The 19,044-nt window shown below is 37.7% G+C and overlaps 1 protein-coding gene across 1 annotated transcript in view; it reads left to right on the top strand.

Moving 5' to 3' along the window:
- Positions 1-498: 498 nt before the first annotated feature.
- LOC122794911 overlaps positions 499-19,044 on the top strand; it is a 221,540-nt gene continuing 202,994 nt past the window's right edge. Inside the window, exons 1-2 of the mRNA XM_044063504.1 lie at positions 499-607; positions 699-772. Coding sequence (XP_043919439.1) covers positions 563-607; positions 699-772 — 119 coding nt within the window. The 5' untranslated portion in view covers positions 499-562. The remainder of the gene's footprint in view (positions 608-698; positions 773-19,044) is intronic.

The following is a 19,044-nucleotide window of genomic DNA, read 5'->3' as shown; positions in this document are numbered from 1 at the left end:
TTTGTTTAATATATTATTTCACACACACACACACACACACACACACACACACACACACACACACACACACACACACACACACACTATGCTCATAATTATCAGCATGCTGCCCTTCTGGTTTAACAATTGTTAAACAATACTAGGGACTAAAGGACAGTTTCACTGAACTAGTAATTAAAAAAATCAAAAAGAAACATATTCTGCTACATGGGAAGCAAGGTTTAAACAATATTTTAAAGTAAAAAGGAAAGTGTGATCTTGTGCACGTTACATTAATTGCATGACTAAAATCATTTCGTCTAACTGATGGACAGTAAATAGTGACCAGTGAATGAATGTTGAAACAAAAATGAAAATGTGCAGTATAACTGAACATCGTGAATGTTATTTGATGCCTCATTGACACAATGGCTAAGAATTTCAGTGGGTCACATGATCTGCATTATGTCTGCTGGTTGCATTTGAGTTGTTAACAACAGCAAAGAGCTCTGTCTCTGACTAAACTTTGTATCGGCAAGTATGCTAACAGCTAAATAATTTATTTTAGCATATATATTCTTCTATGTCAAGGCTAGTTCGTTTAGCCATGCACCCAGTCAGCAGAAAGGTATTTTGTTTTCTTTGGTATCAGTGTAATAAGCAGTTGCTATGTCTTCTGTTATTATCAGCGATTTACTTACTAAATGCTTTTGTTTCAGGAAGGACATGCTAGGTTCTACACCATTGGGAGAATTGTTAAAAACATTTGTGGCATGAATCTGGCACTGAAACGGTAGGCCTAATTTTAATTTTTTGCTTAAGAGATAACTATGACTAACTGCTTTAAGCTAATTCAGAAATGATAGCATTTCCAACTACTGTGTGCCAAGTAATTAAGTGCTATCTTACTGCAGCTGATTGTCATTAAACAAGGCTATGTAAAAGACAGCTTAAAAATGATAGGCTATCTTTTGCATTATTTTAAAATAGCGCTTGAATATATTCGACCTCTAATACTAGAGAACAGGCTTAGCCTAAATATCATGAAATATATATTTAGGTACTTAATTTTATACTTATGTTTTTCACTGGAAAGTACCATGTAATGTCCACCATAAAGAAACTTCTTCATCTTAACAGCATTGCTGACCCTTATTGTGCGTGGTCTCTTGCAGAAAGGGCTAATCTTATTAAACATTCAACAATTCTGAAAAACATTTCTTCTCTTACCCCCTTTTTGGTGCATGTCTATTGATACCCTTTAGTTGCTCCTTACCACACCTCTCATCTTCTCTGTACAAGAACCAGGTGCAAAGCCAAGAATAATATGGGGATAGAAGGGCAAAGGTCCAAACGCAGTGAAATTTTTTTAAATATTACTCAGATTCACTTAAAATGGCAATAAAACAACATGTTTAGTATCAATATGTGTTTTATGAAAAATAAAATGTCTAGCATTAATGACTAACAGTAATCCTCAATGATTTACCAGAAAATTAAATACTTTATGAAGGACAGGGCAAACATATGATACAAGGTACAAGATGTTCCTAAATGCAGGGACAGTTGAGAGCCATATTCCTTAATGGGTTTTTGACAAGCACACTTAACCATCTTAGCTGCCTCTTTTCTACCGCACCCAGTAGTGTCCCTGAGGTATAGGGTTCAGAACTAAGCAAAATATTAAAAATGAGCTCTAATCCATAAATATTCTAGTATTAGTAGTTGTTAAGGCCTTTAGCTTGTAATTTTCCTTTCTGTGTTCATCATACATTCCACTGGTCCTACATCTTGTCTTTCAACCATGACACCTGAAGTTGAACATACTGCTGGCGTTCAGCACAATGTTGATAGTATTATTCATTTAATTTTAGTCTGATTACAAGGACGGTGCCAAATTCAAGTAGGAATATAATCGTGTATGGTCCAGATACATGGCAAAATAAAATACCAGAAAATCATAATGCTCTATATTGTACAAAACATCTCAAAATATCAATTGCATATCACTTAAAATTGTCACCGGATATATTAAATATGATACAACATCAGCGCTGAAACAGAAGAAAAGGTAATTAATACAAGATTTAATCATCATAATTATTCAGGTGTGATACAAAGTCAGCCAGCTGCATATGTTACTATTTGCATATTATATAAGCATGTCTCATTATATTAATTGTGATACAGAAACTAATGATCAGTCTGTACACAGTGCATAATATGAAGCCATCAGCTTCACTCATTTGTGTTACAGAGTATAACTCATAATGCTATCACCACAGAGAAAAATAAAGATGGATCTAGATGATTAAGTCGCACAAGGCAAGTCAAGATTAATTACAAAGTATCAAGTACTTGGAAGCCTACAGTGTTATTCAATAGCCTACAAAGTAGAAGGATTAAAGAATTCATTTAGAAGTAGACCTTTCATTTGGAACTTTGAAGAAGAAAAAGTTAGAGGAGAGATTTACAGGAAATATTGAAAAAGGGATAAATTGGAAAAACATAGGCAGGGAAAACAGAGATGTTCACATTTTCTGTCTATTTTTAGGAACAGCTTATTTAAAATCATAGTTTTCTAACAGGAGCACAGGCTTAGAGCTCTTAACACTAAAGCTATATTTGTTTATCTTGGGTGGGCTGTGATAAATGTATTGTAATTTGTATGGTACAGTACAAAACAGAAAACTAGAGTACTTGGTGGTTCTAGGTATAATGAACCAGTGTAACAGTTGCCAGATATTCAATGGCAACCATTTAATCCTCAAAAGAAATAAATACAGTATGTGAGAGATGTATATACAAAATGTCTCGGGAGACAAAACTCTCGCATACAAACACTCACATTAACAATCTAGTTGTCAGAAACACACGAGCTACACCCACCACATATATGATGCACCCCACTCATAGAACTAATTATGCTTAGATGCTTAAATGCAATCTTCCAAAATCCCAAAGACCTCCCAGACATTCCACCAGCAAAAACTATCCTCAGCAATCCCGAAAGCTCTAGGCAATAACAATGCCTAGCACTGCACATATACAACTGCACTCAGTGTGGCCTCAACTACCAAATCCATAAGGCAAGCCAATACACTAATCAGGACTCTTGTCATAGGAGACTCCATTGTTAATATTTGTGCCATTCCCACTAGGCCAGTGATGGCAAACCTATGACACACATGTCAAAGGTGACACGCCATGACGTTTTGGGTGACACACCAGTGTTCACCAACACCCGAGTTACGAAAGAAACTGATTGAACAAAAATACAAGAAATATGTAACCCTGCACTTATCTATTAAAACTCAGCAACAAAAAGTCATTAACTGACGTTAATCTAATCAAATGCAATGTGTTCCATACTTTTCTAGTTCAATTCAAAATTACTACTAAAAGTAGGGTAATTTTTTGGTGTACTATTTTAAGCTTAATTATCAGTGCACATATCATTTTCCCTATTGAAAGTCACTGCTTTCTCTTTTACTTTTATAATACATAGCAGCATACATGATTGGACTGTATTTTTTTAAATAAATGAATAAGTAAAGAATTGTTTCTCTTTTGTTCGGGGGTGACATGCCAGCAGAGTCATGATAGGCATTTTCCAAATTTTTGACACACCGAGCCCAAAAGGTTCGACATCACTGCACTGGGCTGAACAAGAACACAATAACAGTCAATTGCCTATTAGAGGCAAAGATCCACCAAGTTATGCATGCATTCAAGTCATTGCACCATAGGTAATAGTACAATTCAGTCATAGTCCATGTAAGTGCAAATTATCTGAGATGTCCTTTCATAGACTATATGAAGAGTGACCTTATGGTGCTCTTGGACTATGTGTCAAAGGCTGGTATGAGCCTAGCTTTGAACAGAAATCTACCTTCACCTTCACCAAGAATGATGGCACAATATGAGCAGAAGATGACTGACTTTAAATATTGGCTTAGTTTCTGCTGTCATTCTAGGAGGATACAATGTTTGTCAGCTAGGATGCCAAGGATGGTCTGGACCTCTAGGCTTTCTTAAGTTATCTAAAACCTTGTCCTCCCCCACTGAGCCTTTTTAGGCAATTCCAAATTGACAAAGCTTCCAAATAGCAAAATCTGTCCATGGAAATCTAAAGGTATTACTGCTCAATGCCAGACGTCTAAGCAAAAAACTCCACTCCCTCAAAGCTCTCCTCACCTTGTTGAATTGGGACATCGGTGCAGTTACCAAAACATGGTTTAAAGCTGTAGCTTGGTTTAAAGCAGTGCCTTCCAAACATTTAGATCAGCAACTGCACAGAGAGGGACTAAAACTGGTGAAAACAAGATGATGCTCTGGAGCTACTTGACATCCAGATTACCATAGACAAAGTCCCATACCATATCCTAATAAGATACTGGTCACCCTCCATGTCCCATGAAATCCATAGCACATACTTAGACCTATTGGAGACACACACCATTCGACCAAATACCATACTCATGGGGGCTTTAATTATCCCTCTATAAACTGGGAATTCTACACGACCCCAAATTTGCAGGTGCAGAGATTCCTAGACTTTGTAAACAGAAACATGCTGAACCAATTAGTACATATGTGATGCCTACTAGAAGTACAAGCATATTGGATCTGGTACTCACCACTATAGGAGAATGTTGCACCCCCCCTCACCTCCAGTGTCATGTCCTGTCTGATAAGGTCAGATCACAAAGAAGTCTCCTTCAAAAAAAAAATCAATTTGTTATCCCCAGCAGACCCTGTAATAGTTAAAAATATGCCAAGGTAAACTACTTTTTATTAAATGATAACCTGTCAAAATACCCAGATAGCACAGCAGGCGATGTGGACTATTCACTGAAGCTGTGTTCAGTCATGTCAATGACTTCACAGAGGTTGCTATGCCTATCAGAAGTAAGCCCAAAACTAACTCAGAAAACAAACCACCCTGATGGAATCCAAAATTACACTGGTAGTACAATAACAGAAAAAAAAAGTCATAGCTAAAATTAGGAAGTATAACACCAAAACAGATAAAAACTCTCATCAAACTTAACAGACAAATAACAGGATTAATTAAGTCTAACAAAGCAAATTTTGAGATAACAATAGCATCTCAGGCCAAGGACAACCATAAGGCCTTCTTTAGCTATGTCTGAAACCTCAAAGGCAGCACACAATAGTGTGTCAAACTGTTCATAAATGGAGCCATGTTCACAGAACTGGGAGACATAGCAATTCTTCTGACTGACAAATTCAGCTCCAGCATTATCCCCTTCTCAAGACTAGCTGTCTTCCAGGAAATACCATTTGACATAACCCCTCTGACTATCATTAAGGAATATGTCTTAGATATGCTTTCTCTAAGACCAACAATACAGCTTCAGTGCGTCCCAATAATAAACAGTATGCTTCCTAAATAGCCTGAAATATGACCTATCAGAGCCACTGTAGTCACTATTCAACCATCGCTTCTGTGAATGGAGGACTGCAACAGTCATCCCTCTTCACAACAGCGGACCATCAACACATCCTGGAACTACAGACCCATTATTCTGGCTAGTCTCATATGTAAAGCTATATAATGAATTATTATGGAAGTAATTAACAATGACATAAGAAACCTTCAAGCACTGGAGACAACCCCGTTTTATTTTGTCAAAGGCTGGTCATGCCTACACAATATGGTTCACTTCTTTGAGAAGGTCACCAAAGCAATGGATGAGGGCAAACACTCATGGAATTAGGCATAAATCCCTATCTAACTGTCTGAATAACCAGATGACTTACAGACAGGACCCAGGAAATTAGGATTGGAGAGACCACCTCCACAAAGAGGACAGCCACATGTGGGGTCCCCCAGAGCTCTGTGCTTGGTCTGCTCCTCTTTGGCATCTATTTTTTGGAATTCAAGACCAATGTCACGGGCATCTGACTTACTAATTTTGCAGACGACTGCAAGCTAGGAGCAATTATTGAAAATCCCCAAGATACTAATATCTTACATGAAGGTCTAAGACAGAAAAATAACTGGTGCCAAAGCCTTGGCCTAAAACTCAGTGTCAAGAAATGCATAATAATACCAATGGGAAGTCACTCACCCCAAGGTGTCTATCTCATTGATGAAACACCCCTAACAGTAGACACAGTAGTCAGGGATTTGGAGACTTCCATAGATAATAACCTGGCTTTCGACTAACATCTGTCTAAGGTAGCAAGAAAATCATTCTCTGTCACTCAACTTAAAATTAAGGCATGGCACCTAGATGTGGGAAGTCATAGTGTCACTTTACTCAACCCTAATCAGACCCATATTGAGTATAAAGCCCCCTTTGATTTGTACCCAACCAGGCACATGCAACAACTGAAATATCCACAGAGGTTACTCACAAAAAGAATACAACACATAAACACAATGTGCTATGCATATCACCTCAAAGCCCTATCTCTGTACTCTGTTTCCTACACACTGCTGAGGGCTGATTTATGCCTGATATACAAGGCATCCTTGGATCCCACTCTAATGGACCTTTTGCATATTTGCAAAATGAACAGCACCAGAATTACTAGATTTAAAGATTTAAATTTTGCTTGTGACTTAAATAGGACATGTTGGCGAGACATGTATGTATTTCAGAGAACTCCCATTCTCTGGAATAAGCTTCCTATCCATGTGAAGCAAAACTCTTCCTTAACTCTATTCAAGCACAACCTGGACCAGTGCATGTGAAACTGGAAATTCACCCCAGGTCTGGCACCTATTTTCTGATGGACTGAGGCAGCCATTAAATCATGTTGTATCTAATGTACATCTCTAAGGCACAATAACTTGTGGGATACATTTGTGTTGTTTAGCTAGGCTTTTAAAGACCTCAGTGGTTGTTAGCCCATTATGCACCTCTGAACCTAGGAACCTATATATTTATGGAAGCCACATGGGTCTTTCAAAAGATATGTAATGATGGACTGTTTATAGAGAGAGAAGTTTTAAAAAGACCTACATCATACCTATAACAGAGGGAGTTAATATTTTATTTGTAGTATAATGTATACCTTAAGCAATTGTTGCATGACTGTCCAGAATAACACAGAGATTGTTCACTTAAGCATCAATGTATGTTTAGAAGTTAAGGACAGTGTCTAACCAGATGCATGAACATTTAAGGTAATCCACTTATTTAAAACTGGACTAACTGGGTGTTAAATGTTCCTGGTAGCAGGAATCCTGCTTAGATGCTTAGCAGTACAAAACAGCATGTGTTTGATTTCATGGAGATTAATTTACATTTGAAGCCCCTCAAGCTATATGAGCATCTTATTATGACCTATGACTATGCTGCAGCCTTGCTTTAATGAACTCAGGAATACAGGAGGCATCTTAGAAAATTAAGTTGCCTGGATATAGTCAAGTGTGAATATATGGCTTGATAGAGGGCATGGTATTTATTGATACTGTGAATAACAGCCCGATTACTGATCCCTGAGTATTTCTACCTGGATGCACTGATGCTCATAAAAGGTCTTTTAGATCTTGACTCTGCAGTATACTTAGGGAGGTAATTCTGAATCAGGTTGTCACCGCTGCATGTATATAGCGATGTCTAAAGTCTGAAAAAAGACAATTTCAGTGAATAGTCCATACATGTAATTAATCATTTTACTTCCAGTGTCTCTTCCCCAGTTTTAGATCTTGATCTTGACGTTCTTTGCCCCAAAAGCATGAATTAACACTTAAAAACAATGTACTTATAAGCAAGCCTCTATATAATGATTTTGGACACTATCCATTTGGTTTATGTCTACCAGAACATCTGCCACATTTCTAATCCGGTTGTTCCCTACAATGAAGTGTACTTCCAAATATGCATTGTTGGTACACTGTTTAATGAATTGCTGAATTGAAATATGCAAACCTGATTGCTTGAATCACTTCCTTGCTTCTCTTTAACTTGATTGTGGTTTACCACCATATTCTGTTACTTATCCATTCCCTGTGATATCAACATGGGCCCTAAGCTATGTAAGTTATTTATTAATAAGATGTGATATAAAATTCTTACCAAAGTTTAAGCAGGTAACACCCACAACTTCACAATGAACTTAAGAATAAGTAAATCAATCAGTAACAACATGACTCTAGTTTGTCACCATCTTCCCAAAACATAACTGTTGCTTTGAATTTTCAATCAACAGGGCTGAAAGTAATTCAAATACACAAAATATTCCTTTTAAGTTTCCAGATTACATTTCTTGTTAGACAGTTCTGTCTGCTGTTCTGCTATATAATTTTCCCTACTGTTGAACTTCAAATGTGGAGAAATTATCTGTGCTGTTTTCTGAATTTCTTAGTGTTTTCAGCAAATTGCTCAGTAAAAATGTTAGATATACAGTTTCTGTCTCTCTGTATTCCCTTAGTACCATATGTGATACCAATATGTAGCACCTATACATGGACTATGTTCATTCCTTCAATTTATCAGGTCTCAGATTTGCAAACTTTCTCAGAAACTTGTCTTCATTAATTATCTTAATTTGTTATCCTTTCACAATGTACCTTTACTTTGATTCCAGTAGAGACCTTTTCCTTCCATTGTCAATAGATAGTTATTTGCTTTAGGATATTTGCACTTGATTTTTAGCATAATATTCCTTTGCAGCTTACACTAACAGCATATCATCATGTTTTCCTTTAGGCTGTAGATTTAAAGCAATTCAGTGGAACAGACTGATTTGTCATTCTCTGAAAATCGAGATGTTAGCATGAACCATATTTCTGACTTTCTCTCTTATCCCCTTGCTACCTTTTGAACGTCCTCCTGTGTCACACACCTCACCCTCGTTACGACTGCAGTCATGTTTCTTTTTACATTTTGATTTAAATACAGAGTGACAGACTGAGAGGTAATTACTTTATGTTGTTGAGTTTTTCATTTTAGATTCCTTACCATTTCTTCACTGAACAGTGTGAGAGCCACAGTGTTCCTGGGTCATGGACCAGCTGCATTAGTAAACTGTGCTAAGCAGTCTAATATTTTCTTCACCTAAACACCTGCACAACCTGAGGTGATCTGGTTGAGGTATTCCAATTCACTCCAGAAATGTTGAATTTTCCCTTATCACTACTTCTGGAATGTTAACCTCTCTGTAGAATTTTCAAATGTTTTTGCTGCTAACTCTTTGCCTTGGTGATTCATTTTGAGACAGCACTTGTATTATTGTTGCAGTGTGTGTGCAGTATATGAACACTAAAGACAATGTGCCAGTGAAATTTACTTAAGTGAATAATTACATAATGATTGAATGAGTGACTTATTGTGAACTACCACAGGGGCAACTGCATGATAGTCTTTAAAACAATGAGCGGTATGAATAAACATTTCCAAATTAAGTGTTATGTGTTGTAAAGTAAAAAAAAAAAACAAATAGTAAATTTATGTTCAGCATGCTCCCCAGACACATAACCTAATAATGTTTGCTAACTTTTAAACATATTTTTATATATGAAACACCAAGCAGAAAATGGCAGCTCAGTGTAGTTGTACAGCTGTGAAACTGTTGTAAAGTCACTTCTGACTCATTGCAGGTAAAATAATGAATCAGAATTAGAGGATAACAAGTGGACAGGATTTATCGGAATGTCCAGTGGTAGGATTACAGCTTGCCAAGTGAGTGACCTGCATTTTGGACTTGACTTTGGGCCTGGGTAGTCAGTAATAGTCATTTATTCAGTGACAGCTGCCATTACCCAGCAAGTTGACCAGATCTGGAACCAGCACAATGGAGATTCTTAGTGCAAACCCAAATGCCTCATCAACATTATAGCCTAAAATTTCTCAAGAGTCAGATGATGCCTGATGATTTCTTAAACTATATCATCAGCAATAATGTTTCCCCTTACCTAGTAAACTTTCCATTTAAACTCTGAGCTACTCCCTAAGAAACAGCAGCAATGTTGGTGCAGTTACATTGCAAAGTTCCCCATTTGGATTTGTCATCAGTGAGAAGGCATTTTCAAAGATGTTACTAGTCTGTTTGAATAAACTGCTTGCAGACTTTTAAAAAGACTAAGCCCTCAAAGGGTTCCAAACAAAATTAAAGGTGCACCTTTTAATGAATATGAAAACAAGTGCCTTAGGGATGAAAGCTAACATGCCATTTATCTTTATTCCACTGAGAAATGCACATGCACTTGTTTTTAAATGTTTTTTTTTTTTTTTTTTTTGGCCAGCACATCCAACCATAAAGCCTTCCTCTTGCTGCTCTAGTAGTTCATTCATACTTACAAGTTTGAAGGCTCAACTTACATATTATTTTAGTTGCACTCAGTCCGGAGGCAAGATTTAAATTCCCAAGTGTGGTGCTTGTCATCCTAAGGGGCAATGTTTCTATTTAACCCTAAACCCTCCCTTTTCATGCTAATGACACTGTTAAGTTGGATGGACAGTGGGATATAGCTTGAGCTTGTATCCCAATCTGGTCCCACAGGGTGGCCATACCTGCTCTTGTCCTTCCATTTTACCAGCCCATCATCATTTTTCTAATTTCTGGCCTCCAACAGAGCACCTCTAGTGAGATGCCAGGATGCCCACCCCCAAGATAGATACTTCATCCTCCCTTTTCTACAAAGCAACCAATCAACTCTTTGGATTTGTAGTCAGAGTGTTATCCCTCTACAAACCAAGAACAATGGTGGCATTACAATAAGTGTAAATTCAGTCCAAATAAACACCAAAATGATTTCAAAATAATGGAAGTAACTCCAAATTCAAGTTTTGCACTTTTGTTCATCATTATTAAAATGAACTTCATCAGAACAAATTCAAATGTTTGAAATTTTACATAACCATTAATAAGTGACATGACTTAATAACATGGTTATGTTGCTGAAACATTGCCTAAAACAATACTGCATCAGTATAAATGAAAAATAGGAAATAAAATATGTACTTTATAATCTTTGCATCTTCAATAAACACTTAATATCCACTTAATATTGATGTTCTCATTCAAACCTGGCATTTTATCAGCTGCTAGAGCTATTTGTCATTAACTTCTTTTACCTTAAGCATACAGTTGATGCCCCCCTAAAAAAGGGGTCACTTGAATATGATCAATAACAAAAACATGAATTTCTTAAAATTCTGACAAGACAAGGAATGTTTAGCTAAAACATTATGTTCACCTTTATTTTTAATGACTTACTTGTGCTCATTCATCCTTTGTGAGAGCCTTCTCATGGTTTTACTCACATAGAAGCACTCACAAGTACAACAAGGAGCAAAATGAACAACATGTTTTGTGTTACAGGTGTTTCTTGCAGTACTAATAATTTCCTTTCCTGTATAATGTAAAATAGCACTTTGTCTTGTATTAAAAACTACAACATTTACAATTTAAAAAAAGATAGGTACCTAAAGGTCCAAATTTACGACCAAATATAAAAACAGTACATTGTTTTATATTCCATGTCCATTTAAAAGTGAACTGCAGACTAGAACCAATAGCCTTAATTAGATCACTATTGCCTGTAAGATGTCTTTGATACCAACTAATCTAAAATGATTAGTAATGGAAAAGATCTGTTAAAAGAATCATTGCCATTTTCACAAATTTTCAGTGTATATCCAATTTTAAGAATAAGCAAAAATGTTGAACTTCTGTTATATGTTACATAAAAAATAATCCTATCAACTTTGTTATTTATAAAATATCTATTCAAAAACATTTCTTTCAGAATTAACATTTCTTCACTGAGTTTGTAATCCGCACTGATTAACCTACTTAATCAAATAAACTGGCCCCTAATAATATTACCACATGGTGAGAGTTGCGGGATCTAGGTCTGTCTCTAAACCGGTTACAAGTGGTGTTCCCCAGGGCTCAGTCCTAGGACCCCTCCTGTTCGGCATATACTTCTCAGAGGTACAGGCAAGCACAGGAGAACTATGGCTGACCAAGTTCACAGATGACTGCAAAGTAGGGGCTATAATTGACTCTCCGGCTGACACAGACATCCTCCAAAAGGGTCTCACTGAGACGGATACCTGATGTCAAAATCATGGCCTCAAGCTAAATGCCAAAAAGTGCATAGTCATCCCCTTTGGAAAAAACAAAGTACCCACAAACTACCACATAGGTGGTAGTCCCCTAAATACAGAAGACGTAATAAGGGATCTGGGGACCCAATTAGATAGTGATCTCACCTTTGATAATCACATTGCCAAAGTGGTTAGAAAATCCTTCTACGTGGCCCACCTAATCACAAAAGGGTTCACATCCAGATCAAAAGAGGTCATTGTACCCCTCTAATCATCACTCATCAGAACCATCTTAGAGTACAAGTTCACACTCTGAGAAGTATATGCCGAACAGGAGGGGTCCTAGGACTGAGCCCTGGGGAACGCCACTTGTAACAGGTTTAGAGTCAGACCTAGCTCCTGCAACTCTTACCATGTGTGTTCTGTCTGTGAGCCAGTTGGCAACCCATCTTGTGACTTATGTTCAGGCTGGTGAGCGTGTCTATAATACCTGAATGGATAATGGTGTTGAAGGCCTTTGGGAGATCTAGGTAGGCTGTCTGGACCACCTTTCCCTCGTCTATAGCCTTGGTAACTGTCTTAAAGAAGTCCACCAGATTTAGGAGGCATGTTCTGCCCTTAACAAAGCTGAACTGGGTAGGATCCAGTGTTTGGAGGGTCCCAATGTGTCTGTGTATGAGATCCATGATGATGCGCTCCATAGCCTTGATGACCAAGTTAGTCAGGCTTATAGGGCAATAGTTCCCAGGGTCTGTTGTGGCTCCACTTTTGTGGAGTGGAATAACCGTTGCTGTGCGCCACTCTATGGGCATGTAGCCTGTGGAGAGGCTGAGTTTGAACTGTGTTTTTAGGTGAGGGGTTAGTTCATCTTTGACCTCGTGTAAGACGCAGCCTGAGACACCGTACAGTCCCATTGATGCTGTGTTTTTGGCTTTGGAGAGGGCTGTTTTAACCTGAGTGTCTGTGATTTCAGGGGCATTACATGCTTCTGGTATGGTTATGGGCCCTTTTGGGGGTGAGAGGGGGGTGAAGTTTGCACTGAACCTGTCTGCCAGGATGTTGGCGATATCGGTCAGTTCAGGGTATTTTGTGCCATTCTGAACTAACTCCGAGCAGATCTGAATATTGCTACTTAGATTCTTGACATAGCTAAAGAATGTCTTGTGGTTATCTTTGGAATCTTTCTTTCAAAGCTAGCCTTGGATGATTTTATGAGGGATCGTAGTTTCTTGCTGATACTGATCAGGGATGTCTTCCCTTCTTGGGATTTTACTCTTTTCTGTACTAGTTTCCTCCTTCTATTGTATAGCTTGTTTATAGCAGGGGTCCACCAGACTGGTTTCCTTTTCTTGGAGGAGTGAGTCTTGGTTTTTCTTGGGATAGCATGACCCATGCATTCTTGTAGGTGCCCATAGAGTGCATTAGTAAAGGATTTTGCAGCTTGGACAGTGTTATCCTTTGGCATGGGGGCTTTGAAACTTTCCACCTCAGTCTTAAGTAACTTAAAGTTTGCTTTTGAAAAGTTTTTCATGGTAGCTTCTTTGACCGGGGGTGGGGGCAGAATGTGGACACCCAGAGTGATTAGTTTATGGTCAGATCTAACTAGCGAGGGGTTGACCTCCAGTGTGGCACACCGGTCGCCCATGTTGGTGATGACCAGGTCCAATATGTTGTCACCTCTGGTGGGGGTGTTGACCAGTTGATCTAGGGCATTTGAGTTTATAAATTCTAGGAAATGTTGGGCAAGGGAGTTAGTACTTGAGTAGTTCTCCCAGTTAATGTTTGGGTAATTGAAATCACCCAATATCAGGGTGTTTGGTAGGACCTTTATGTTTCCCACTGTTTCCAGAAATGTGGAATGGGGGTCCTGGGACATGGTGGGTGATCTGTAGCAAGCTACAATTTGAATTGCAGTTTTGCCCGTTGTTAGTTGCGCGTGGATGATCTCTGAAGTATCGTGCTGTGCCACTAACCTGGAGGTGTGGGTATCCTTGATGAATATGGATACACCCCCACCTTTTGTATTTCGGTCCAGGTTTTGTGGCCAAAATGTATGGTATGAGTTGTAGCCTGGTAGTGCTGGATTACTCTCTGGAGCCTTAAACCAGGTTTCTGTTACTGCACATATATAGATTTTCTCCATACTGAGGAGTGCCTCGAGTGCATGCATTTTGAGGTTTAGACTTGTGGCATTGAGTAGCATTACCATCAGTTTTTTGTTACTTGTACTATTTATGGCAGTGGGTTTGTCTTTTGAGCCTTGCCTGAAAAGGCACTATGGGGGTGGCAAGAGCCTTGGCCAGTATTTGAAAGCCTAAGAGTGATAGGTGCAAGCCATCTCTAGCAAATCAGCATGGCTTGTCGAGCATGTCATCCCAGGCTGACAGACACTGGATCCCCTTTGAATGACACCAGAAGCTTAGCCAATTGTTGAAATTGATAATTATTTCTTTATACCGTGGTATCATTCTTGGTGAGGGCAGGATGCTACTCAGGGTCATACCAGCTTGGGCTATGTGATCAGAGAGCTCCTCCATGTCTCTTTTCATGTAGTTCAGGAAGGTACGGCTCAGGTCATTCACACCAACATGGTCAGTCATATTCACTTTAAGACTGAAGCCAAAAGCATCATATAATAGCTCAGTTTTCAAAGACTATACTAATGCTAATCTGCTAAAACTGAATGATAACCTAACTAAATTCAAAACCCTCTTTCACCTTGACAATTCCTCTGCATATTCATTATCCTTTAGTGCTGAATTATATGCACATATAAATAGTTATCTAGATGCATCCCCATCAGAAATAAATGCAATGCAAATTCAAAAATAAACCACTATTGTAGAATTAATATAAACAGGCACTGTAATGAAAGAAAAAAAAACATTGCATGCAAAAATAAATCTAACTATCAAGAAGCCAAATATACTCTTGCTAAACTAAACAATGGACTATGAACCCTGATCAAATCAACCAAAGCCAGGTATAAGATAAAGTAATTTCCATGGCAAAAGAGAACCACAAAGCCTTCTTTAAATATGTTAGAAATTTGAGAAACAATATCACATGCTTAGACCCAGAGGAATACCCAATTTACTAGCAGACAAATTCTGCACTAATTTTCCCTACTCCCCCAATATTCTCAGATCAAATCTTCCATGAACACGTTCTCAAGGCACTATCTTAGAACAAGAACATTATGTCTGTGGAGTGGATAACATACCAGGCTGCATACTAGTTAGCCTGAAACATGAAGTTAGTTCCCCTACAAAGGCTATTCAACATCACCCTCAAAACAACATTTTTGCAAGATAAATGTAGAACAACAATGGCCATTCCCTTGCACAAAAGAGGAGCTACAACAAACCCAGGTAATGACAGACTCATAAATTAAACACCTCATTTGCAAGGCTATAGGAATATAGGTGACCTGTAGCATCTTGACCCAACCCAGTTCAAACTCGGCAAGGGTGGGTCCTGCCTAGCCTGGTTGACTTCTTTGGAAAAGTCACAGAGACAAAGCATGAGGACATATTATTGCACACTGCCTAATTGGAAATGCAAAGGGATTTGACATTATCCCACAGTCAGGAATGACAGATAAACTCTCCCATCTAAATGTTAACCCCTATGTCACTGACTGGATAGCAAACTGTCTCACAAACAGAATGCAGGAAGTTATGATGGGTGGTTCTATCTCCTCCAAAATACCTGACACTAGTGGAATGCCCCATGGTCCAGTTCTTAGGTTACTTCTCTTTGGCATTTACTTTTCAGAGGCCAAAGCTAATTTTAAGTGATTGTGACTGACCACATTTGCAGATGACTACAAACTTGGTGCAGTCATTATCTCCCTAGAGACACCATGATACTACAAGGGGGACCTTCCCAACCAAATAGCTGATGCCAAACCATGGACTGAAACTAAATGCCAAGAAATGTATAATCTTAACCTTCAGCAAGTATGGCTTCCTTAGTAAGAGCCACATTGACAACAACCATCTGAAAACTGATCCCATAGTTAAAGATCTGGAAACATATATTGGCAATAAACTGAGCTTTATCACCATGCATCCAGTATGGTCTGGAAGTCCTTTTTCATCACATAGCTTATATCAAAGGGTATGGTGCCCAGATCCAGGGAACTAATTATTCCTCTGTACTCGCCACACATTACGCTGATCATTAAGTATAACGCCCCTTGCAGTATGTATCTGTCCAAACACTTCTCACAGCTACAATGACCACAATACTTATTCACTAAAAAAATGCAAGGGCCTAAATCATAAAAACTATGCAGACCCTCTCAAAGCCTTGTCCCTCTTCTCTGTGTTTTAGAGGGTACTGAGAGGTGACCTCTGCTTCACATAGAGGGCCACAACAGGACTTGTTCTGTCAGACCTTTTACACATTCAGAAGTCCAATGGTATCAGAAACACCCACTCAAGGGACCTCAATCTCTTTTTGCAAGACTTACAGAACATGCTAAAGGGATAGGTATGTGTCACAGAGAATACCACTTCTTTGGAACCAGTTTCCCTCCACATAATGTAGAATACTTCTATTATTCTATCCGTATGTAACTTGGAAAAATGGATCGGTAACTGGTTTCGCACCAATGGCATCTAAATTGTGAACCACTATTCTTCTCAAGGAAACACAGAAAACATTTTTTTAGTAATTCCTGAAAGTGTTTGATTTAGATACGACAATTTAATCATCCACTGAAAAGGAGTTGAGTTTAACAAAGTACATATTTTAAGGCAGTTGGAGTCTTATTAGAAAATGATAAAACTGCTTTACTAAAATTTCCAAGATTTAAATGTATCTGGCTGAAATATTAGACCATGGGATCAAGAGTCATTGTGATGAATTTTATCAGTGGCTTTCCATAATGCTTTTGACCTAGAAATTACAACAACATGCCATGCAGCTTGATGGAATTCAGACACCAAGAAGATCTGAAATAGCCAAGGTTTAATGCGCAAAAAACACACGACAAAAAAAGATGTTAGTAAAACAGCTACTACAGCTGAGACCCACACATAAAACACTGATCACTGATTGAGTGTACTGGGACTTCATCAGAATACAGGAAGTTACCTCACCAATCATATATATGCATCCTCCATGCTTAATTGATAATTGATTTTTGACAAAATACATAAATTAATTACACATGATAAACATAAACCATACATAATATGATAAATCTAAAACTGCAAAAGCTAACATATAACAAATAAGAACATTTTTACACCTAAAAAGTACAATACATAAACTCATTAAAATGCACAATAATTTAGCTGCCCTAAGCATTAAAACAGCACAGATCGACACATACTCATTCAACTCTGCCTTGACAGTAGCATGCAATCTAAGTTGCAAGAGAAGTTCTTTATATTTTAGTCTGGCTTCCCAGGTGCCCCCTTTGGGATATGGGACAAACTTTATCAACATTTCAAATCTGAAACCCTTAAAATGGAGGCAGCTAAGGGAATGCTTATATAGTGCATTGTTCCTGTTGGCCTTCCAGATATTATAAAGATGTTCATAATTTCATTTTCTGTTTTGCCAACATAAAAAGCAGGGCAGCTGACACAGAAAGCTAACTAGATTAAATCATTAGTTTCACAGTTACTAAATGTAAAAGTCTCTTTACTACCAGTGAAATTTTTCCATATAAGCTCAACTTCTTGATATGTAAAACCACATTTCTTGCTAAAGCCACAGCTTTTGGTTCCTTTCATCTGTGACTGTAATGAATTATTCACTTCATTCATGGGTTCAAAATGTTGTTTCAATTTGGTGGCTGTTTTACTTACAAAGGCTGGCATGGCTCCTAACAATTGCAAAATACTTGGATTTATTTTAAAAATATTCCAGTTATTATTGTCAATTTTTTTGATGTTTTAACCAGAATTATGTTGAACAGATACAGGTTTTGCTTCAAATATTTTTTGAAAAGCTACTTTCAGCAGCAGTTATCTACATCTTAGTAGCTGATCCAAATGTAACTAAATAAAACCAAATAAGATGCTTTAGCAGAACCAGGATTCAATGATTATTTGTCGTTGGTGCCTATTTTAAAGAAAAAAGCACTTGCATTTTAAATGTATTTTAAATGTATTTTAATGATTTAACGTACAATGTATTTAACATAATATTTATTGTAGAAATTCAACAATGTTAGGGTGTTTCACCTAATTTTAATTAATCAATTATTCAATTATTTATTTGTGTATAAAGAGGGTTGACTTGGGAGGGGAATTTAGTTCTGATGAAGTCCCCATATTATAGGGGAAGAAAGCGCTTAACTTTTAATAAACATTGTGGACGTATATCTTTGTATCGTTTTATGTGTGGAGCTTATGGTGTGACCCCTAATCGCTTTGGACATCTTATTTTGTTTTACATCTTAGTAGCTACCAACCATATTCTCAGAAAAGGGGGGTGGTTATGGGCTAGTTTGTCAGGTTGGCTAGGGTGGTGCCAATATGGGAAAACTTTCAAGATGAAAGGGTGAAATCAGAAAATGTGTTTGTAAGTAGAGGTTGTCCACCTAAATTGGTTAGGGATATAAGTTCTCAAGTAACCTCAGGACGTTACACCAAATACATACCATTATTGGGTTGTGGGACTTCCATGGTGGGTTCCTTGTTGAACAATTCTGATGATGTCATCTAAAAAGAACAATAATGTGCCTAAAGTCTAATAGCAATATACAGTAGGCAACAGCATAGTAAAACATAATGATAATCATTAACGTTTGCATAGTAACTCCTGGAGCTTCTCTCATTAATTGTTTTGTAAAAGATCAATATCAGAAAAGTCGTAAAGACGTGATTTATCCAGTATCTCTGAAGTAACTGTATTTTCTTTAAGTAGATTAAGAGTGAAGATAATTCTTGAAAGACACTGGATTTTCAGCTTGGTTGATAGATTTAGGTACAGAGTTCCAGCAAGCTAAACAAGCTTAGAGAAGGACCTTTCACAAGTTCACAAGTAGCAAGGGTAAAATAGGTCTGAT

Source organism: Protopterus annectens, chromosome 2.part1, assembly GCF_019279795.1.
Source record: "Protopterus annectens isolate FY-2018-M chromosome 2.part1, PAN1.0, whole genome shotgun sequence".
Taxonomy (NCBI): domain Eukaryota; kingdom Metazoa; phylum Chordata; order Ceratodontiformes; family Protopteridae; genus Protopterus; species Protopterus annectens.
This window is presented reverse-complemented; position numbering and strand designations above follow the sequence as displayed.